The sequence below is a fragment of the Bombina bombina genome, chromosome 5, assembly GCF_027579735.1.
Source record: "Bombina bombina isolate aBomBom1 chromosome 5, aBomBom1.pri, whole genome shotgun sequence".
Classification (NCBI taxonomy): domain Eukaryota; kingdom Metazoa; phylum Chordata; class Amphibia; order Anura; family Bombinatoridae; genus Bombina; species Bombina bombina.
Window position 1 is genome coordinate 1017406506 of NC_069503.1, and position 24742 is coordinate 1017431247.

A 24742-nucleotide genomic window follows, 5' to 3' on the forward strand; every position below is an offset into this window, starting at 1 on the left:
GGTCACAAAGACCGCTGCTCCATAACCTGTCCGCCTGCTCTGAGCAAGCGGACAGACATCGCCGGAAATCAACCCGATCGAGTATGATCGGGTTGATTGACACCCCCCTGCTGGCGGCCTATTGGCCACGAGTCTGCAGGGGGCGGCGTTGCACTAGCAGCTCTTGTGAGCTGCTGGTGCAATGCTGAATACGGCGAGCGTATTGCTCGCCGTATTCAGCGAGGTCTGGAGAACCTGATCCGCACTGTCGGATCAGGTCCGACAGACCTTGATAAATAGAGGCCACTGAATTTGTAATCTGTCTATTTATATATAAACATGACTCTCCTGTTATATTCGGATGTTGTGACAAATACAAATGCCAATATTGCTATTAAAAATCCAATATGAAATGAGCTAGTACCACAAGCTAACATATCAGACTCAGGTAAATTTCACCATATTAAAGAATGATGAAGGCTCTCCAGCCTCTCTTGGGGGACTGAAACTAAAATATTATCCTGTGGTATTTTACAGCAAAAACAGTCAAAGTAAATATTGATTTTATATTCCAGTGTTGTTTTATTTCCCTTAATTAAGCATTTTATTAGGAGATTAAGATAAAAAAACTCACTGGCATGGAGAACAATCATAAATTATATTGTAGATATCTCTCCTACACATCCATAAAACTGCATAGCGATATAAATGCATTACTGGTGAGACTTCTTAGATAATTATACCAGAGAGCTTCAGAGAATCAGACCCTATATGCTAAGTTTATTGTCCATTTAAAATTGGTGCTACATTCTTTATAGAATATATTATGAGTGTTTCATGTCTCTTTTCAGAGATATACCCAGAATCCCTGATAGCACACATGCACAACTGGAATCCAGTAAGTAATTGCTTTTAATATAAGTATGTTGTTATATGAATTGTTAACCAATTCTTTAAGGTATGATGATGATCTTTTTAGAAAGTATTGGGAACAGAGGGTATAATGAACAGGATAGGATGTATCCTATCAACCTAGATACTTTTTTTGACTTTGCGCTAGATTGACTAAATGCTTCTTAAGAATTGCAAGTCTCTCTGGTTCCTGTGTTCTAAATCTCACACACTTCTTTATTCTTTAGTGAACAGTGCTGCATGAGATATTATAGAAACTGAAGAGACAGTCATAGATAGGGTGACCATATTGACGCTTTAAAAAAGGGACACATGAAAAATACATATGTCAGGTTTATTTTCAGGGCTGTTTAAATAAATATTTTGTATAAGAACCCTGACATATGTATTTTTCATATGTGTCCCTTTTAAAAGCAGCAATTTGGTCACCCTAGTCATAGAACCTTTTTATTTATTCAAGGCTGTTGTAAAGCAAAGCTGGAAATGTAGAAATAATATTTTGTTTATATTAAGGGAAATGTTTAGTTTTTTCGGATGATGGTAAAATAAGGCGTAACTTGCAGCAGCTTTTGAGTGCTGATACAGCTAAATACGGCAAATAAAAGAGAAACTTGGTGGAATAAAGCCGTTTTAGTATTACAAGTTTTGAAGCTGGTAACATATTTGTGTTTATTTAAAAGAACTCAGATATATTTTGAGTCTAGTACAGAATTTCTCTTTGTGTTCATACTTTTATGTATAATCTCAATGGTACTAAATTAAAATTACAGTAATGTGAAAAAAGTTATGTTCTGGAAGAAGAGATTTGATGAATAGGACACATGAGCTTAAATCCGGAGGCTGGTTGTTGTGTTATGGAATTGTTAAGTGGTTTATGATGTTTGATGTATGTTTCTCTTGTGGGAAACTTGTAAAATTCACACTAGTTTCTCATTTGCATTTCTCAATGTCTCATTTTTATACCATTTATTTTTTTATAATTACGTCTAGGTTCTAGCTCCTTTGAATCCCAGAAAATGGATCGCCCTTCTATATCTGTAACTTCGCCCATGAGTCCGGGAATGTTGCGAGATGTTCCTCAGTTTCTATCCGGACAACTTTCAGTACGTACAATATTTATGTCTTTAGCATGCAGACTGTTGCCAAATCTTACTTTGTAGACATATTGAAAGATTTGCCTTTAATTTAGTTTATTACAATCTAAACTCATTTAAAAAACTAGCTTTCTGTCCATGGAAAACAATGCATTTCAGGTAGTCCACTTAACAAAATAGTGAATTGTCGTATGACATCAAAGACTAAGGTCTTGATTGATCTTTAGTGAAATAGTTCTCCTATTACTTTATCATACATTTTACACAATGAGTACACACAATTTAAATTGTCTCAACCTGACCATTCCAATAGACTTATATAGATATGTTGTACAAAACCGCAAAAAACTTGAAAAAACCCCTCTAGTATTACTAAAACATGGAAAATAAGGGGCACACAATCCCCACAATTAAATCCATTTATATAAGTGAATCAATGGTTATACTGAATTATATTTTAATCTGGAATAGGTCCACTGATGCCTGTCTCAGACTGTGTCACCCAAATCCAAATTTGGACTCCACTCCACAAGTTTCTAAAAGGACAAATGGTCAAATAGCATATCAAGAGGTCAACCAAACAACTAACAGTGTATTGCTTGTAGAATACGCACAATAACTGAACATCAACATTAGTGTAATCAATCAGTGTCTCCCAGCTAACTCGTTGTAACCAATATTGGATATAAAGAATACTACACGGTATATACAAATTAATAAAATGCCTTATTTTAAAAAAAATGAAAAATAAAACATAATAATATATAAAACAATTTACAATAAACAGTATACAGTGTGGGATTCAGCTATAGTGAATATATTACAATATATGTTTGGTTGACCTTATTAAAGCCCCTAACACAGACACTTTATCTTTTAAATAAAATAAAGACTAATACAGAGGCTGTTTTGTCCCTAATGTTGAGCACTCTTATATGTGTGCTCTTGTCTGTTCGTAGCTATCCAGGAGCCTAGCACTTTGTGCCAATAGTGCATTAGTCTTCTTTGTGATACTGAGCAATATTGCTGCGTTGGCCTTTGTAATTATTATTCGCATTAAAAAAAAAGTGATTTTACTGGGAAACTTATTGGTTTGGGTTAAGGAGTATAGATATTAAAGCATATTTAGTAAATTATTTATGGCTAGATTACGAGTTGTGCGTTAAAGTAAAAAAGCAGCGTTAACAGGTCCTAACGCTGCTTTTTTACGCCCGCTGGTATTATGAGTCTTGCAGGTATAGGTGTACTGCACACTTTTTTGGCCTTACCGCAAACCTAATTACGTAAATTTCGTAAAGGTTTTTTTCTATGGGACTTCCATAGCGCTGGTATTACGAGTTTGTCCTGGGCGGCCAAAAAGTGAGTGGTACACCCTCTACCGCCAAGATTCCTAATGCATTTTAAAGTCAGTAGTTATGAGTTTTACACTGCAAAGCTGTAGCATAAAACTCATAACTAAAGTGCTAAAAAGTACACTAACACCCATAAACTGCCTATTAACCCCTAAACCGAGGCCCTCCCGCATCGCAAACACTAAAATAAAAATATTAACCCCTAATCTGCCGCTCCGGACATCACCGCCACTATAGTAAACATATTAACCCCTAAACCGCCACACTCCCGCCTCGCAAACATTAGTTACATATTAATAACCCCTAATCTGCCGCCCCTAACATCGCCGCATAAAGTAGTTTGGAACTTGTGAAGTGGGCTTCACTGCATTTTCCTAACATATTGCTGCCCTGATATAGGTCTGAATAGATAAACCTGATAGATATATAGGTCTGAATAGATAAACCTGATAGAATAGATAAACCTGATAAAGCCTGAATAGGTTTACTCAGTTCTTTCTGCTTTGCCACAGGTCTCTGTAAGGTCTGGCTTCCTTTCATGCTGGGTGAGCTGTCCTCCTGCTGGACAGCTAGATGTGCAGGTAAGTGCCTTTTTTCTTCTGGGTCTAGGAGACTGGCACTGAAGGGGTTAAAAACTACCTGCAATTAATATAGGACACAAATCCTTGATGGACTGATTTTTATGGCAGTGGGCAGGCACTATATATGGTATGTGTCACATTGTTACCTGTCCTCTTGATGAATGTCGGCATTTATCATTGCACAAGCAGTTCTTGTGAACTGCTAGTGCAATACCGCCCCCTGCAGATTAGCGGCCAATCAGAGGTGTCAGTCAACCCGATCGTAGCTTGATAAATATGGAGCTTGATAAATTGATCCCATAGAGAGCAAGTTTCTTGGTCACCCTGGTACAGGTGATCACATTTACTGCTTCAATAACATGGATTCTAGAGGGACATATGAACCTTGATTTAAAAGAGGGAAATACAGCCACATGTCTTGAGATAATGCCTGGAGCCCAGAACCACATCCTAGCCTACAGCCTTAACCCCTTAATCACTGTCTTTACCCTTAGATTCAGCTTGATCTCCAGAACCATAGTGTGAGTATTTAGACTATATTCTGCCTGGGAGTTTGTTCAGAGTATCCTGTCTTCTGTATATGGGCCATTCTTTAGCCTATGAAGAGTATCTAGTCATCGGTATATGTGCCTTTCTTCTGCCTATGATTGTGCTCAGAGTTTCCAGTCTTCAGTATAGGTGCCTATCTTCTGCCTATGATTGTGCTTAGAGTTTCCAGTCTTCAGTATATGTGCCTATCTTCTGCCTATGATTGTGTTCAGAGTTTCCAGTCTTCAGTATAGGTGCCTATCTTCTGCCTATGATTGTGCTTAGAGTTTCCAGTCTTCAGTATAGGTGCCTATCTTCTGCCTATGATTGTGCTCAGAGTTTCCAGTCTTCAGTATAGGTGCCTATCTTCTGCCTATGATTGTGCTTAGAGTTTCCAGTCTTCAGTATAGGTGCCTATCTTCTGCCTATGATTGTGCTTAGAGTTTCCAGTCTTCAGTATAGGTGCCTATCTTCTACCTATGATTGAGCTTAGAGTTTCCAGTCTTCAGTATAGGTGCCTATCTTCTGCCTATGATTGTGCTTAGAGTTTCCAGTCTTCAGTATAGGTGCCTATCTTCTGCCTATGATTGTGCTTAGAGTTTCCAGTCTTCAGTATAGGTGCCTATCTTCTGCCTATGATTGTGCTTAGAGTTTCCAGTCTTCAGTATATGTGCCTATCTTCTGCCTATGAATGTGCTCATTGTACCCAGTTTCCTGCTTTAGAGTCTGTCCATAGTCTGCAACAAATAAAGTGTATTCGCTATCTCATCATCACCATCTCATTCATAACTCAGATCGTTGTTATTAATAGTTCTTCTTTCCACTATTGTATAATGGATTTCACTGTTTCACCTGTGTTTTAATCCAACCGTAGCCTTACGGGTAACAGAGTCCCTTGGAAATTCACTTGCCTATGTACTCTAACCAGTGCCTGTGGCCACTTGTTTATTTACCATTGTTTACCTGCATTTTAGAGAGGCAGACATCCTTTCTTTCAAACAAAAGGAAACTTGCTCATAAGAGTGGTGTGGAAAATTGTTTCCAAGAATTTGCTCATTTCATAAGATGTAACCAATACCACAGAAAATGTCAGTGGAGATCTGGACCTTGTCATTATGTCTATAGGCAATAAGCAAATGGGGCAGTGTGGAGGATGACTTGAACGCAACCTCTGTCCTGGAAAAAAATGAATATGAATCTTGTGTGCCTTCTGTAATGAAGGAGTTAATATTTTTTTGTTTCATCATTTTATCTTACAAAATAGGAGCAGTTTATATATAATTAACAAAATATTATTAATTGTATATTTATAATTTTCTGGTAGCAAAATAATGCATTTTATTTCATTGGCCCTTTTGTTGCAGGGACCAAAAAATTGTGATGTGGGTTAATGGCATATTAGGGGTTAATAGTTTAAATAGATAGTTTGCGTTGTGGGGGCATTGCGGATTAGGGGTTAGTAGTTTAAATAGCTAGATTGCGTTGTGGGGGATGGCGGTTTCGGGGTTAATAACTTTTATAGATACTTTGCGGTATGGGGGTTGGCGGATTAGGGGTTAATACATTAGTTATTGCGGTGGGGGGGTTGTGGTTGAGAGGTAGACATTGTGCATGCATTAGGTGTTTGATTTGATTTTAACAGTGAACGATAGGTAAAATATACGCAGCCACACTTGTATGCAGCGCCGTATATGCAATCGAGTGTAGTGTAAGGTCGGGTTACCATAGTAACCTATTAATGTTTTAGTAATCCGGCATCAGGTGGAAGGGTTAACACAATGCTTACTTACACCTACACAAAAAGAGAGACCGCTCGCAAAGCTAGATTACTTTTATCTGTCGGCTGCTTCAGTAGCTTACGGCTCCATTTTTAACGGATCAATGGAAGCGAGCTCCAATTAATTTATTCAGGTGCATGTGGTGGAAACATAGGAACTGAACAGGTGCTTTTGTTCACTTTGTATACAACCAATTTTAGCCTAATTCCTGTTGTGGCGCAACATATATTCCTATACCTACTAGCACTTGTTTTGTACTTTTACACCTTGGATAATCCAGTGGGCTGGACGTTAGCTATTACTCTAAGGAATAGCTCGTTGTGGCGCTCACCTTTTTTACAGGACTGTGGTCCCTTCCTCTGAAACATAGTTTCCGACAACAAAACAAAAGATTGCACACAGTGTAAGTCCGTGAATAAGCCATTCTGGTTGGCTACATCCAAGTCACGTGACTGGAAGTCACTAGAAGACAGAGCACTCAGTCGAAACTGCACTTTTCATCGGCATAAGAGGTTATGGTACTTTTCTGTCTTCGCTGTGCACAGCAGATGAAACCTCTCACTTTCAGCAATAGCGTTGCTCATCTCCTATCTCACACGCTACTTAGCGTTTTCTGGATGTACACTATAGCCATTTCATAATCGGTGCAATACACTCTGAGAGCGCTGGACTTTCATTGCTGAGATTTTATATACAGTAGTTTGTATTGCCTGTTAACCATCTCTCTCAGTTTGTACTGGAATACTATAGCATTGCTTATATTGCCTATTGTTATCTACAGCTAGATATATACTGTATTGCTTATGTTTTACATATGTTTTTATGCTCATTAGTCTGATGCCTGCATCTTATTTTTATTTACCATAGATTATTATTTATCTTTTATTGGTCTATAAGTACAGACTGTTTTCTTCTTATACGTACATTTTTTTATATGTATTCCTGTAACATAATACTTATTATTAAATAGTGTCTTTTGACAGATCTGGAACTTTTGCCCTTTTATGATAATCAGCTCTTCTCTTAGGAGCGCTTCTCCATATCCCCCTTTTTTTCACATTTTATTTCATTCACATTTAGAACTTAGGGATGTAAAGTATTTTTTAACACTTTCGGGCTGTGTCCAGTTGATCTAGTGCAGTGTCGGGTTAGCGCCCGAACAATAACTAATAGTTTTTTTTTCCAGCTCTATATATTTTAGGTATATATAGAAATATATAAAGAACAAATAAAGAATATTTTCTTCTATGTGAAGAACATTAGAATTGAAAGTATTCACTACTGCCTTTGGCTTTAGTGCTGTTTTTAGCAGTTTGCTCCATTAAAGTCTATGGGGAGAAGAAATTAATGTTAATCCAAAGTCCTTAAAGGGACACTGTACCCAAAATTTTTCTTTTGTAATTCAGAAAGAGCATGCAATTTTAAGCAACTTTCTAACTTACTCCTATTATCAAATTTTCTTCGTTCTCTTGCTATCTTTATTTGAAAAAGAATGTATCTAAGCTTGTTTTGGGTTCAGTACTCTGGACAGAAACTTTTTTATTGGTGAATTAATTTATCCACCAATCAGCAAGGACAACCCAGGTTGTTCAACAAAAATGGGCCGGCATCTAAACTTACATTCTTGCATTTCAAATAAAGATACCAAGAGAATGAAGAAAAATTGATAAAAGGAGTAAATTAGAAAGATGCTTAAAATGTCATGCTCAATCTGAATCATGAAAGAAAAAAATTGGGTACAGTGTCCCTTTAAGTTACTGCACATCAGACTTTTGCTCCCAAGCTAAATATTTACATTCAACTTATAGTACTTTTTAACCTCTTAAGGACATATGACAAAATTTTTCCGTCATAAAACAATTGAGCAAACTGAAAGCTGTGTCCTTAAAGGGTTAATGCAATTTTTATGTGTTTTTTGACACTTTTTTTACTTGCGTAACAGTTAATAAGAGCTCTGAGGTCACACTATCCCGACTTGCGTTAAATTCAATTGCACTCGAGCAAACACATTTACTTTCAACTTGTTATATGCACTCTATTTCCTATGCGCACAAACAGCCGCGATAAACCTGATAACGCTTGCACGCAACAGCTAGCACACCACTCGTAATTTAGCCCTTAATGAGGAACTTTCCAGACCATTTTTTAACTGTGAGAAATAATTTTAAGAGTCATAAATGATTTTAATAGAAAAATGAATCTCAAGATTTGCTAAAACAATTTTTTTCCAACTCTGTAGTGTTAAGAAATACAGTACAAATAGCCTTCATTGGATTGAATTGATGTGTAATCATTAATCATAGGAAGTTGTCAGGAACAATAAAATTATAGACCGGACCTATCACAATGATAAATTGACCAGTGTGTGCCTTCTATTCATTTGTAAAGGGCATTCATAGGGTTTTTTCCCTTTTGGTAGGGAGTGAACACATTCTTAAAAAAAATAAAAAAATATTGCATTTATAGCTGTAATTGGTTCTGAGACTCTTGGAAAATATATAAGTGATGTTTCAGCAAAATAGTAATAATAACAGTAATAATAATATTATACCAGTTTACATCATTATTTAAAATATATATATTTTGTTTGACAATCAAAAATAAAAACAAAATTAATTATAATGTTACTTTGCTTGTTGTTTATGAAATAACAGTTGGCAGAAATATATATATATAATTATGGGTTTGATCACAATACTTTAGAAAAAAAATGATCTAATGGTTTTCAACAACAAAAAAACACACTATTGTATATGTCTATGGGGAATTTTGTAGATAAATCAGCTGATACGTTTTTCGAAAGTATTGTGTTCTGGATGTAACAATCAGAATCTCATAAACAGTGGTTTTCATTATTACACTCAATTTGTCTACCTCACAAAGATAAAAAACTTAGCTGTCATGAATGGAACCTGTAACTTTCAACTTGTATTTTTTTATTCTAGAAATAAACATTAAAAAACACATTAGACGATTAGGTTCTGCCAAATATTGGGCACATTTGTCTACAAAGTGTTTCACAGGAAATTGGAAACATTTGCTATTGCCTATGGTGTTGCAAAACATTTTCCTCTTTTTGGCAACTTTATTTTAAGAAATGTTTTTTTGTATAATGATTAAGATAGCTTAATAATGTAGGCCTGACACATAATGTAATAAATTAAATTTACAATTACACTATGGCATCTACTTATTAAGCCGTCAACTTACTTGCATTCGACGGCACCAATATGCTCGCCTAAGATCACCTAACTTCGCTGCCGCGGACCTGAATACGTTCTCCAAAGTTACCAAAAAAGCTGTCAAAAAGACGTGCACCAAGTACGGGGAGATGAGCATGGACTGTTGTTAACTGACAGTCATCGATCTCGCTGCTCTTCGGCTTTTTCCCAACTTTATTTGTATACTGTCACCAAACACCCACACTATACTACACTGTTTTATCCCTATCCCGCTGCTCACGGACCCCGCCACAACTAAATAAAGTTATTAACCCCTAAACCGCCGCCCCTGGAGCCCACCGCCACTCTAATAAACGTATTAACCCCTATCCTGCCGCTCCCGGAGCCCACCGCCACTCTAATAAACATATTAACCCCTATCCTGCCACTCCCGGAGCCCATCTCCACTCTAATAAACATATTAACCCCTATCCTGCCGCTCCCGGACCCCACCGCCACCTACATTATGTTATTAACCCCTAATCTGCCGCCCCTACACCGCCGCCACCGACATTATACTTATTAACCCCTAATATGCCGTCCCCAATGTCGCCGCCACTATATTAAATTTATTAACCCCTAAACCTAAGTCTAACCCTAACATCCCTAACTTAAATATAATTAAAATAAATCTAAATAAAACCTACTATTAATAACTAAATTATTCATATTTAAAACTAAATACTTACCTATAAAATAAACCCTAAGATAGCTACAATATAACTAATAGTTACATTGTAGCTATCTTAGGGTTTATTTTTATTTCACAGGCAAGTTTGTATTTATTTTAACTAGGTAGAATAGTTAGTAAATAGTAATTAACTATTTAATAACTACCTAGCTAAAATAAATACAAAAGTACCTGTAAAATAAAACCTAACCTAAGTTACAATAACACCTAACACTACACTATAATTAAATAAATTAACTAAATTAAATACAATTACCTAAATTAAATTAAATTAGCTAAAGTGCAAAAAAAACAAACACTAAATTACAGAAAATAATAAACAAATTACAAGATATTTAAACTAATTACATCTTATCTAATAGCCCTATCAAAATAAAAAAAAGCCCCCCCAAAATAAAAAAAGCCCTAGCCTAAACTAAACTACCAATAGCCCTTAAAAGGGCCTTTTGCGGGGCATTGCCCCAAAGTAATCAGCTCTTTTACCTGTAAAAAAATACCCACCACCCACACAAACAAACCCCAAATACAATACTATCTAAAAAAACCTAAGCTCCCCATTGCCCTGAAAAGGGCATTTGGATGGGCATTGCCCTTAAAAGGGCAGGTAGCTCCTTTGTGGCCCAAAGCCCTAACCTAAAAATAAAACCCACCCAATACACCCTTAAAGAACCCTAACACTTATCCCCTGAAGATCGACTTACTGTTCTGAAGACCGGACATCCATCCTCAAGGAAGCGGCAGAAGTCTTCATCAAACCGGGCCGAAGTCCTTAACGAAGCCAGGAAAAGTCTTCATCCAAGCCAGGCGAAGTGGTCCTCCAGACGGGCAGAAGTCTTCATCCAGACAGCATCTTCTATCTTCATCCATCCGACGCGGAGCGGCTCCATCTTCAAGACATCCGACGCAGAGCATCCTCTTCCTTCCGACGACTACTGACGAATGAAGGTTCCTTTAAGTGACGTGATCCAAGATAGCATCCCTTAGATTCCGATTGGCTGATAGAATTCTAACATGGAAATAATTTAATTATAGTGTAGTGTTAAGTGTAATTGTAACTTAGGTTAGGTTTTATTTTACAGGTACTTTTGTATTTATTTTATCTAGGTAGTTATTAAATAGTTAATAACTATTTAATAACTATTGTACCTAGTTAAAATAAATACAAACTTGCCTGTAAAATAAAAATAAACCCTAAGCTAGCTACAATGTAACTATTAGTTATAGTGTAGCTATCTTAGGGTTTATTTTATAGGTAAGTATTTAGTTTTAAATAGGAATAATTTAGTTAATGATAGGAATTTTTATTTAGATTTCTTTTAATTATATTTAAGTTAGGGGTGTTAGGTTTAGGGTTAGACTTAGATTTAGGGGTTAATAACTTTACTATAGTGGCGGCGACGTTGGGGGCTGCAGATTAGGGGTTAATAAATGTAGGTAGGTGTCGGCGATGTTAGGGCCGGCAGATTAGGGGTTAATAATATTTAACTAATGCTTGCGAGGCGGGAGTGCAGCGGTTTAGGGGTTAATATGTTTATTATAGTGGCGGCGACGTTGGGGCGGCAGATTAGGGGTTAAAAAGTGTAGGTAGGTTGCGTCGACATTGGGGGCGGCAGATTAGGGGTTAATAATTATAATGTAGGTGTCAGCGATGTCGGGGGCGGCAGATTAGGGGTTAATAAGTGTAAGATTAGGGGTGTTTAGACTTGGGGTTCATGTTAGGGTGCTAGGTGTAGACATAAAATGTATTTCCACATAGGAATCAATGGGGCTGTGTTAAGGAGTTTTACGCTGCTTTTTTGCAGTTGTTAGACTTTTTTTCAGCCGGCTCTCCCTGTTGATTCCTATGGGGAAATCGTGCACGAGCACTTAACACCAGCTCACCGCTAATGTAAGCAGCGCTGGTATTGGAGTGCGGCAGTGACATGCAGTGAGGTCAGAGGCTGGTGTGGCACTAAGAATATGCCTTCAATCTTTATATATCCTTTGTTGAAGAAATATCAATGCACATGGGTGAGCCAATCACATGAGGTATCTATGTGCAGCCACCAATCAGAAGCTACTGAGCATATTTAGATATGATTTTCAAAAAGGATATCAAGAGAATGAAGAAAATTAGATATTAGATGTAGATTGGAAAGTTATTTAAAATTGCATGCTTACGCTAAATCATGAAAGAAAACATATGGGTTTCATGTCCCTTTAAATGTTGTCTTTGAAAACTGGTCACCTTAGTAAACATCTTATTTTAGTCTAAAGGATTATAACAGAACTTCTTGCCAGATAACAAAATGCTTGCTCTGATTATGAGATCTAGAAATCCAGGCCCATTAAAATATGTTTAAAACAGAAGGGGAGACCGAGGGGAGAGAGAGAGACAGATGGGAGAGAGAGATAGACAGAGGAGAGAGAGACAGAGGGGAGAGATAGAGAGGAGAGAGACAGAGGAGAGAGAGAGACAGAGGGGGAGAGAGAGAGACAGAGGGGAAGAAAGAGAGACAGATCGAGGGGAGAGAGCTAGAGACAGAGGGGAGAGAAAGACAGAGGGGGAGAGAGAGCTAGAGGCAGAGGGGAGAGAGAGAGGCAGAGGGGAGAGAGAGAGACAGAGGGGAGAGAGAGACAGGGTAGAGAGAGAGACAGAGGGGGGAGAGAGAGGGAGGAGAGAGAGAGGGGGGAGAGAGAGAGGGGAGAGAGAGAGGGGAGAGAGAGGCGAGAGAGAGAGAGAGAGAGAGAGAGGGGAGAGAGAGAGAAAGAGGGGAGAGGGAGAGAGAGAGAGACAGAGGGGAGAGAGGGAGAGAGACAGAGGGGAGAGAGAGAGATAGACAGAGGGGAGAAAGAGAGAGACAGAGGGGAAAAGAGAGAGACAGAGGGGAAAAGAGAGAGACAGAGGGGAAAAGAGAGAGACAGGGGAAAAGAGAGAGTGAGACAGAGGGGAGAAGAGAGAGACACAGAAGGGAAAAGAGAGAGACACAGAGGGGAAAAGAGAGAGAGACAGAGGGGAAGAGAGAGAGACACACCTGGGGGGAGTACATCAAGTCACATAAAAATTATGTAACAAATTATTCATATATGTCTATACATAAGTACCTAGAAGACATAGCAATCATAATACTAACTATAAGTCTGAAGTAAAAGTAGTACTCTGCACAACAGTGAAGCCTAACTGCTACACTCTACACAGTGACTGTTTGATCACAATAATAGCACAGTTATATATGCCCCTAATTGGTGTCAGCAGAGGAGATAAGATACAATGCCTGTAAAACTATATTTCCTCACAAGGCCAGCTCCAGCCATTGTGCTGCCTGGATCTAAAAATGTAATGACTCTCCCAACTTTCTGTGCATTACAGTGTAAACCCAACCATAGGCAGCAGTCTATAAGACCAAAGCTCAGCTGATTAAAATTTAATTCATGCTAATAACCAGATCATGAAACCCTTTATTTTTCTAAAAACAAAACAATATTAGCTGGATTATGCACTCCCTATATGCCACCCTGTCAAATGCCCCCTGGTCCTCCTTCCTATTTTAATTACAGAGATGGCCCTGATCTCAAAACATTGCAAATGATACTTGCAAAAAATAAAAAGTATATAATAGAGTTTAAAGTCCCTTCAATTTTTTTTTTATATGAATTTTTTATTTCTTTATCAGAGATAAATAAAATGATATAAAATGTCATTTTCAAAATCTTACAAAGTTCTTTTCTGTACTTCATTAACAACAGTTTCAGAAGAAAGTGTTCAGCATTTTACAAGTCCCTTCAATTTTATTATGGAATGGAACAATTGATTTGTAACTTAGTGACCCAGTAAATTTAAACAGCTTTCACTTAACTTTAGTTTTATATATGACTATAATTTTTATTTATGTAATTAGTGCCCTTTGATATGCATAATTCAGATATGTTGCCTATAATATCCTTATCATGACCAAGTGCTGATCTCTGAGAGAGTGGTCTATCTAACAGTTGTCTGACACCCAAATCCAAAATATTGCGACTGAAATAAATAATATCTTATAAACAGCTGCCATGTCACATACAGTATTACATGGTACTGCTCAGTAGCAACTATTTAATCCAGTACTTGAGCCTTTCTTAACTATCAGCGTCTGTACTCTGTAGCACAACACACACAGCAGTGAAGTCACTGACTGCTGTCACACTCACTACATGTCCCGGACTCCCTGGTCCCTCTATATCTTCTAATCTAATCCACCAGTGACAGTCCTCAGTCATTGAAGCAAGTCCTCCTCCTCACTCGGCTCCTCTACTAGTACTCAGTGCTTACTACTCACAGTTGGCGGACACTGGACACGTGACGTCACACACCTACCTCGCTAGGCTCGCTCACTCTAACACTGGCTAGACTCAATAACATCATGATGGCTCCCGACTCGACTGCGCAGCAGCTGCTCCATCCTGCTTACCGGGCGGTCTTCCCGCCAATGCAACGTCACTGAGCCAAGACCTGAAGACCAGCAGGCATGCCTCCCCTGCAGCGCTGATGCTGCTGATTGGCTCTTGCTTTAGCTCCATCATAGAGGCAGTTTTGAGAACCGCCTCTATTGGAGCATGTATGGGACCCGTGAGCCACCAATAAAAAACTTACAATGCACTGTTCCAAATTATTACGCACAGTAAGTTTCAAAACACTTTATAGGTTGTAAATAACAAAAAATTGTCATTTGTTGTGTTTGCAGCATATTTACTGAAATCAAAAGCTATTTCAATCAAACTTTGAACAAAATTTTAACTTTTTAAACATTTTAACAGGTCACGTTACATTTTAACATAGGACCCCTTATTTAATAGCAGCTTCACAAGTCTTGCATCCATTGAACTTGTGAGTTTTTGGACAGTTTCTGCTTGAATTTGTTTGCAAGATGTCAGAATAGCCTCCCAGAGCTGCTGTTTGGATATAAACTGCCTCCCACCCTCATAGATCTTTTGCTTGAGGATGCTCCAAAGGTTTTCAATAGGATTGAGGTCAGGGGAGGATGGAGGCCACACCATGACTTTCTCTCCTTTTATCCCCATAGCAGCCATTGATGCAGAGGTATTCTTTGCAGCATGAGATGGTGCATTGTCATGCATGAAGATGATTTTATTACGGAAAGCATAGTTCTTCCTTCTGTACCAGGGAAGGAAGTGGTCAGTCAAGAACTCCACATACTTTGCAGAGGTCATCTTTGCACCTTCTGGGATACTAAAGGGGCCGACCAGCTCTCTTCCCATGATTCCGGCCCAAAACATGACTCCACCCCCGCCTTGCTGACATCGCAGCCTTGTTGGAACAGGGTGGCCGTCCACCAACCATCCACTACTCCATCCATCTGGACCATCCAGGGTTGCACGGCACTTATCAGTGAACAGGACTGTTTGAAAATTAGTCTTCATGTATTTTTCTGCCCAATGCAGCTGTTTCTGCTTGTGAGCAATGGTTAGTGGTGACCGAAAGGAAGGTTTATGCACAGTTGCAAGACTCTGGAGGACTCTACACCTTGATGTCCGTGGGACTCCAGAGGCACCAGCAGCTTCAAATATCTGTTTGCTGCTATGTAATGGTATTTTAGCAGCTGCTTGCTTGATCCGATACATGGATCTGGCAGAAATCTTCCTCAATGTGCCTTTATCTGCACGTACCCGTATGTGCTCTGAATCAGCCACAAATCTCTTAATAGTGCGATGATCACGCTTACGTTTTCATGAAATATCTTATGTTTTCATACCTCGTCCAAGGCATTGAACTATTTAACTCTTTTTCGGCAGCAGAGAGATCCTTTTTCTTCCCCATATTGCTTGAAAATGGTGCTCTGCTTAATAATGTGGAACACCCTCCTTTAGTAGTTTTTCCTTTAATTGGGCTCACCTGGCAATCTAATTATCACAGGTGTCCGAGATTGTTTTCAGTGATCAAAAGAGCCCTGAGACACAATGCCACCCATGAGTTAAACTAAAAAAAATTTTTTAATCTTTGTGACACTGAAATAGAATTTGCATAATAATTTGGAACAGGGTGTAATGAGACATTAAATACAGCACTTACTGTAAATGTACAGTGCATTGGAATAACTGTCATGTATATTTAAAGGAACATTTCAGCCAAAACTGGAATCCACATGGATGCATTTCAAATGTCTATTTAAATATGCACCGTGCACCAGCATTTCAAATACAGCTTTTGCTTAGAGAGCCTAAGGTGCTTCTACCATCTGTAAATTACTCAATGTGTTAATTGCTGACATGATAGAAGCCCCACCGGCGCTCTGGGCAGCTGCAGTATTTAAAATGCTGGTGCACTGAGAATATCTAGCTATGCTTCATGTGCACGTGCAGAGAAAAATACCAACACTAAAACAGTGATAACTTTTACTATAAGCATTTTTGCCAAATCATGTATATTGCAAATATGTTTCTTTACAATTATGTAGTTTATTTATATGAATTCAAATTTTGACTGGAATGTCCCTTTAAACTGCATAGTGGATTCAGTGTTAACTTTTGAAACGTTGTTTATAGGAAAATAGCCAGATGTGGGGCAGCCAAAACTGACTGTAGGATCCATACAATTTCCTTCTTTCATCTTCTTTAGGTGTGATTATATTAGTTAAAGGGGCCGTCAACATCACAATTTTTGTTGTTTAAAAAGATAGATAATTATTTTATTACCCATTCCCCAGTTTTGAATAACCAGCACTGTTATAATAATCCACTTTTTACCTCTGTGATTACCCTCTGTCTAAGCCTCTGCAAACTGCCCCTTCCTTTATTACAGTTCTTTTGAGAGACTTGCATTTTAGCCAATCAGTGCTGGCTCCTAGCTAACTCCACGAGCGTGAGCTCAATGTTATCTATATGACACACATGAACTAATGCCCTCTAGTGGTGAAAAACGATCAAAATGCATTTAGATAAGATCTTCAAGGTCTAAGAAATTAGCATATAAACCTACCTAGGTTTAGCTTTCAACTAATAATACCAAGTGAACAAAGCAAAATTGGTGATAAAAGTAAGTTGGAAAGTTGTTTAAAATGACATGCCCTATCTGAATCATGACATTTTATTTTGGACTTGACTGTCTCTTTGAGACAATTTTTTGCACCATCAACCCATTTCTCTAACTTATTGTCTGTTTACAATTGTGTTCCTCTTTTTAAAGATTTTATTAAAAGTTTAGCTATAATGTGTTTGCACTAACAATTAGCTCTTATTTTAAATTTGAGGACCTGAACATTTTAGTTATCAGATATAAATAGTAAGATTACACAGACTTTATATCTGATTAAAGTAGTGGTACTGGGATCATATGTGTAAAGAGCTAATTTGAGAATCTTTCACCTAAGCCTCAAAGGGACATGAAACCCAAAAAAAGTCTTTCATGATTCAGATAGACAATACAATTTTAAACAACTTTCTAATTTACTCCTATTATCGAATTTGTTTCATTCTCTTGTTATCATTTGTTGAAGGAGCAGCAATGCACTAATAGTTTCTAACTGAACACATGGGTGAGCCAATCGCAATATATATATATATATATATATATATATGCAGCCGCCACCAATCAACAGCTAGAACCTAGGTTCTCTGCTGATAAATGGGCCCCCAAGAGAATTGGTTACAAGAAGTAAACCGAAAAAGTCTCTTAAAGGGACAAATCAAAAAAGATATATCAAAATGTGCCAGAGGATTATACCACACAAACTTTCCTTGAATTCGGTGAGATCTCCCAACCAGATCTCAAAAGAGAATGTGAAAAAATATATATCTGCCAAAAGAAAAGCGCTACACTCCCTATTAGGGTGAGTGTTGCTGAAGGTGGTGCCCACGATATATATCAACGTTTAAAAAAACAATGGGTAAATATCATAAGGTCAAATAAAAGTTATTTAATGTTCCTCTTAATTAGATAAATGTACATTTAATATAGTAAAATACAATAAAAATACAAATACAATAAAAATACAGTAAAACAGTTGTAGTCTAATTAAACAATTGTAGTATGTGACTGAATAATTCCGCAAATAAAGGCAATGATTGCAGTGAGGAATTTGAAAAGCAAAGATGTTAATCTATTGCAATGTGTACTAGTCCAGATTTGATGTAGTGATCAAAAAGTTGTAAAATATAAGCAGTGTCCAAATAATGTCCAAAGTGATACCCCCAGAATTCCTTAAAAAATTACTTCCAAATGTTGATAGTGATGTGTATAGTAAAAAATAACAAACGTGTCCAAAAGTAATGTCTAACAAACTATATATAAAACTCCAGATGACGATCCAAATGGTGATCCTGATTATGTGTTTTAATCCAATGCCCTAAAAGAATTACAATTTCAGGTGTGTGGGTGAAAAAAAGAAAAAAAATCTAAAAATTTAAAATCGAAAAATAAAAATAGGATATCAAAATGTGGAAAAATTGTGAAAAAATATCAAAAAATGAAAAAAATAAGGTGTACACCTAAAAATAGAACTATGAGTATATCCCTAAAACCAATGATGTTCCAAAACAGTAAGTGTGTTTCAAAAAATGATAGTGGAAATAGTGTTGATTCACTAAAATTGATTTTCTTCCAAATGTGATTAGCTTCGAATGTGATTAGCGTTTGTTTAAGTAATCCCTCAGTCACCTAAGGAAAGACAGAAATGGACATAGTGCAATATTGCCTCTAACCATATGAATGATAGGTATTTAGCTTACGTATACTCCTGAGCCGTAATACCAGTGTTATTGTATTATTATCGTGTTATAACACTGGTATTATTATCGTGGATAACACTGGTATTACGGCTCAGGAGTATACGGTAAGCTAAATACCTATCATTCATATGGTTAGAGGCAATATTGCACTATGTCCATTTCTGTCTTTCCTTAGGTGACTGAGGGATTACTTAAACAAACGCTAATCACATTAAGAAGAAAATTTTAGTGAATCAACACTATTTCCACTATCATTTTTTGAAACACACTTACTGTTTTGGAACATCATTGGTTTTAGGGATATACTCATAGTTCTATTTTTAGGTGTACACCTCATTTTTTTCATTTTTTGATATTTTTTCACAATTTTTCCACATTTTGATATCCTATTTTTATTTTTCGATTTTAAATTTTTAGATTTTTTCTTTTTATCACCCACACACCTGAAATTGTAATTCTTTTAGGACATTGGATTAAAACACATAATCAGGATCAACATTTGGATCGTCATCTGGAGTTTTATATATAGTTTTTTAGACATTACTTTTGGACACATTTGTTAGTTTTTAATATACACATCACTATCAACATTTGGAAGTAATTTTTTAAGGAATTCTGGGGGTATCACTTTGGACATTATTTGGACACTGCTTATATTTTACAACTTTTTGATCACTACATCAAATCTGGACTAGTACACATTGCAATAGATTAACATCTTTGCTTTTCAAATTCATCACTGCAATCATTGCCTTTATTCGCGGAATCATCCAGTCACATACTACAATTGTTTAATTAGACTACAACTGTTTTACTGTATTTTTATTGTATTTGTATTTTTATTGTATTTTACTATATTAAATGTACATTTATCTAATTTGTTTTTAAGAGGAACATTAAATAACTTTTATTTGACTTTATGATATTTACCCAATGTTTTTTTAAACGTTGATATATATCATGGGCACCACCTTAAGCAACACTCACCCTAATAGGGAGTGTAGAGCTTTTCTTTTGGCATATATATATTTTTTCACATTCTCTTAAAGGGACAGTCAACACAAAAAAAATATTGTTTAAAAAGATAGGTAATGCCTTTATTACAAATTCCCCAACTTTGCACAACCAACATTGTTATAGTAATATACTTTATAACCTTCAAACCTCTAAATATCTGTTTGTTTCTAAGTCCTTTGCTTTTCACATCAGGGAAAGCTAGTTCATGTGAGCTATATATATAAGATTGTGCTGCCACTTATGGATTCTAACAACACAACACTAATTGGCTTAAATGCAAGTCAATAGATTAAGTCATGTGATCAGGGGGCTGCCAGAAGATGCTTAGAAGCAAGGTAATCACGGAGGTAAAAAGTGTATTAATATAACCATATTTTCTGTACAAAACTGGGGAATGGGTAATAAAGGGATTATCTATCTTTTAAAACAATAAAAATGTTTGAGTTGACTGTCCCTTTAAAATTGCACACTCTGGTCCCCATTTATGAAGGTGCCTAAGTAGCTTCAGGTGGCATTTTGGTGCAGGTTCAGCTAGCTGAACACATCTGTAAGCCAATGATAAGAGGTGTATAAGCACAGCCACCAATCAACAGCTAGGTCCCAGCTCCCGAGCCTGCCTAGTTATGCTTTACAACAAAGGACAGCAAGAAAACAAAGCAAATTAGGTTTGTCATAGAAATAAATTGGAAAGTTGTTAAAAAATCATATGCTCTATATGAATCATGGGTTTCACGTCCCTTCATGTTGCTTCGGTTAAAATTGTTAACTATCCCCTTATAATAGCAGATTTGTGCATTACTTCTTTCTGTCTAGCCCATTTGCAGATAGAATATATGTTAATGTTATCACATAAAAAGAACAACCTAAATATACAAAAATAGGGATCATTTGGTTATGAAAGCCTATGCTCTGTACTTCTAATATTTTTTAAAATGTATTTTATAGTAGCATTGACTTTTATGTTCTAGTGTACACACAATTAAAGCATTGCCACTAGGATATACTAATGCTTACCTGTAAAAGGAATGCTATGAATGAATTAGAACACTAGGATATACTAATGCTTTATCTGTAAAAGGAATGCTATGAATGAATTATAACACTAGGATATACTAATGCTTATCTGTAAAAGGAATGCTATGAATGAATTAGAACACTAGGATATACTAATGTTTTATCTGTAAAAGGAATGCTATGAATGAATTATAACACTAGGATATACTAATGCTTTATCTGTAAAAGGAATGCTATGAATGAATTATAACACTAGGATATACTAATGCTTATCTGTAAAAGGAATGCTATGAATGAATTATAACACTAGGATATACTAATGCTTTATCTGTAAAAGGAATGCTATGAATGAATTATAACACTAGGATATACTAATGCTTATCTGTAAAAGGAATGCTATGAATGAATTAAAACACTAGGATATACTAATGCTTATCTGTAAAAGGAATGCTATGAATGAATTATAACACTAGGATATACTAATGCTTATCTGTAAAAGGAATGCTATGAATGAATTAGAACACTATGTTCTATGTGGATTGTTTATTTTATTACATTCATGTCAGTTTCCTTTCAAACATTTATATACGTGAGAATGATGTGTTCTTGCTCTTCTGGAGCAATTTAAAAAAGCACATTAAGTGAAAGGTTTAACGTCATTGCTACAATAAGGTCATTCACCCCTTGATCACCACACTGTACTGCAACTGAATAGAGATCATTTCTGTTATTTGCCAACTGGATGCGTAGAATGTGACAATCTATCAATAGCTTTAGTAGTTGTGGGTATTGTGAGCCCTTAAAGGGACAGTGTACACCAATTTTCATATAACTGCATGCAATAGTTAGACACAACTATAAAGAAGACTATGCACAGATAATGATCTAAACACTTACTTAGAAGCTCCCAGTTTAGTACTGTTGATGAGATTTGGCCGGGACATCCAGTGAAAGGGGATGGGAAGCAGGAAAAGCAGACAATCCCCCCTCCCCAGCATATGAAAATACAAATTAAATAAACAGGACAAAGCAGGAATCTGTAGACTTCGGTCTACATCTGATACGTTGGGGCTTGATTAGCAGTATAAAAATCAGCACAATTTTATTTAAAAAATAAGCAAAACTATACAATGTCACAAAAACACCCCAGATGGGCTATATCAATGGATCATCTACAAAACATTTATGCAAAAAAAATCTAGCGTACAATGTCCCTTTAAAAGCGTCTTATGCAGTTCATTATGTCATTTGTTGGAATTGTCTACATCACAAGAATTGGCAAACAGCTGGCTGGTAATATTTGGTGCTATTAAATAATATTACCTTAGTATTGTAGTGCGTTCTCTGTTATATCTAGAGTTTATTTTGAAAGTTATTGTCATTATATATAAATGGTATAAGTCATTAGAGATAAATAATAACAAATCATTGTCTGATCAATGTTACTTTTAATTACTTAAAGGGATATGTATTTAGTTTTTGTTTTGTTTTAACATTAGGAAGAATACAGCTGTAAACTTTAATTAAGCTGTAATATAAATGATTCCTCCTCTATTTCATACCATAATCAAAGTAAAATTATTCATAGATAATGGAAAGTAAATTTAAAGGGACACTGAACCCAATTTTTTTCTTTTGTGATTCAGATAGAGCATGAAATTTTAAGCAACTTTCTAATTTACTCCTATTATCACATTTTCTTTATTCTCTTGGTATTTTATTTGAAATGCAAGAATCTAAGTTTAGATACCGGCCCATTTTTGGTGAACAACCTGGGTTGTCCTTGCTGATTGGTGGAAAAAAATTAATCCACCAATCAAAAAGTGCTGTCAAGAGTTCTTAACCTAAAAAAGCTTAGATGGCTTTTTTTTTTCAAATAAAGATAGCAAGAGAACGAAGAAAAATTGATAATAGAAAAAAATTGGGTTCAGTGTTCCTTTAATGTAAGCTGAATAGAATAAAATTTACTTCTTTTATCTAAGTTGCTTCATTTTATTGATATCCTTTGTTGAAGAGCATACCTGAATAGGCTAAGTAGCTACTTATTGGTGGCTGCACATAGATGCCTCGTGTGATTGGCTCAACCATGTGTATTGCTATTTCTTCAACAAAGGATTTCTAAAGAATAAAGCAAATGAGATAATAGAAGTACATTGGAATGTTGCTTTACCTGAATCATGAAAGAAAAAAAATGTGGGTTTCATGTCCCTTTAAGGTAGTTGAATCTTCTTTTAGGCAAATGGCAAATTGGCTTCTTTAAAATAGAGGTGACAAAAAATGTCTGTGGGAGGGAAATGATGCCCTGATTTCAAAATTGATTTGTGCAGTTTTTTTGTAGTTTTAGCTGACTGGAGTTAGACGCCTGTTTTTCAAGTCTTTAATATATTTAATATCTCAGTTCTGCTTGTTTAATAGTGATGGAAATGATATGACCATTCTCTGCCTATTTTAATTTGGGCTGGAATATTTAATATAGGGTTGCTGAACAGTTAACATTACTTACTGTGCACATTAATGTACCATTTAGCTATATCACATTCAATATTTCCTTTTAAAACATAAAACATTGCAAAATTAACATTATTGCTTTGATATGATGAAACCCTGTGATATTAGACACATCTTTGAATGTTTTTTTGTTTTTGTTTTTTTAAATTAATGTTTCATTCAAACGCAATTTTTTATTTAATACACTGGGCTAGATTACAAGTGGGGTGCTAATATTAGCACGCGCGATACTGAAATATCATGCCATGCTAACTTGCGCTCATATTACAAGATGAAAGTATATATGACTGTGACAGCACAAGTACAAACTTAATTTGTGCTTGTCAGGTGAGCGCTACTGAAGTCCTTGCATAAAGGGTTAAGGCTAAATTTAAAGTTGCACCAAACACAACATAAATACATTAAAATAAAGTGTTACACTCATATTTACACTATCTAATGTAAACTATTCAAATTAACGGCTAGATTTAGAGTTCTGCGGCCAAAAGGGTGCGTTAGCTACGCGTGCTTTTTTCCCCCCGCACCTTTTAAATACCGCTGGTATTTAGAGTTCACAGAAGGGCTGCGTTAGGCTCCAAAAAGGGAGCGTAGAGCATATTTACCGCCACTGCAACTCTAAATACCAGCGGTGCTTACGGACGCGGCCAGCTTCAAAAACGTGCTCGTGCACGATTCCCCCATAGGAAACAATGGGGCCGTTTGAGCTGAAAAAAAAACCTAACACCTGCAAAAAAGCAGCGTTCAGATCCTAACGCAGCCCCGTTGTTTCCTATGGGGAAACACTTCCTAAGTCTGCACCTAACACCCTAACATGTACCCCAAGTCTAAACACCCCTAACCTTACACTTATTAACCCCTAATCTGCCGACCCCGCTATCGCTGACCCCTGCATATTTTTTTAACCCCTAATCTGCCACCTACGTTATCCCTATGTACCCCTAATCTGCTGCCCCTAACACCGCCGACCCCTATATTATATTTATTAACCCCTAATCTGCCGCCCCCAACGTCGCCACCACCTACCTACAATTAATAACCCCTAATCTGCCGACCGGACCTCACCGCTACTATAATAAAGTTATTAACCCCTAATCCGCCTCCCGCCTCAATAACCCTATAATAAATAGTATTAACCCCTAATCTGCCCTCCCTAACATCACCGACACCTAACTTAAAGTATTAACCCCTAATCTGCCAACCGGACCTCGCCGCTACTCTAGTAAATTTATTAACCCCTAAAGCTAAGTCTAACCCTAAAACCCCCTAAGTTAAATATAATTTTTATCTAACAAAATAAATTAACTCTTATTAAATAAATTATTCCTATTTAAAGCTAAATACTTACCTGTAAAAGAAACCTCAAT

General features: G+C 36.6%; 1 protein-coding gene across 4 annotated transcripts in view; it reads left to right on the forward strand.

Annotated features, from left to right (window-relative positions):
• Positions 1-24742, forward strand: part of RIMS2 (regulating synaptic membrane exocytosis 2) — a 1281054-nt gene that overhangs the window by 777150 nt on the left and 479162 nt on the right. For all 4 annotated transcript variants that reach the window (XM_053715268.1, XM_053715269.1, XM_053715270.1 and 1 more), the window contains 2 exons: positions 831-877; positions 1882-1994. In XM_053715268.1, the coding sequence (XP_053571243.1) occupies positions 831-877; positions 1882-1994 (160 nt within the window). The remainder of the gene's footprint in view (positions 1-830; positions 878-1881; positions 1995-24742) is intronic.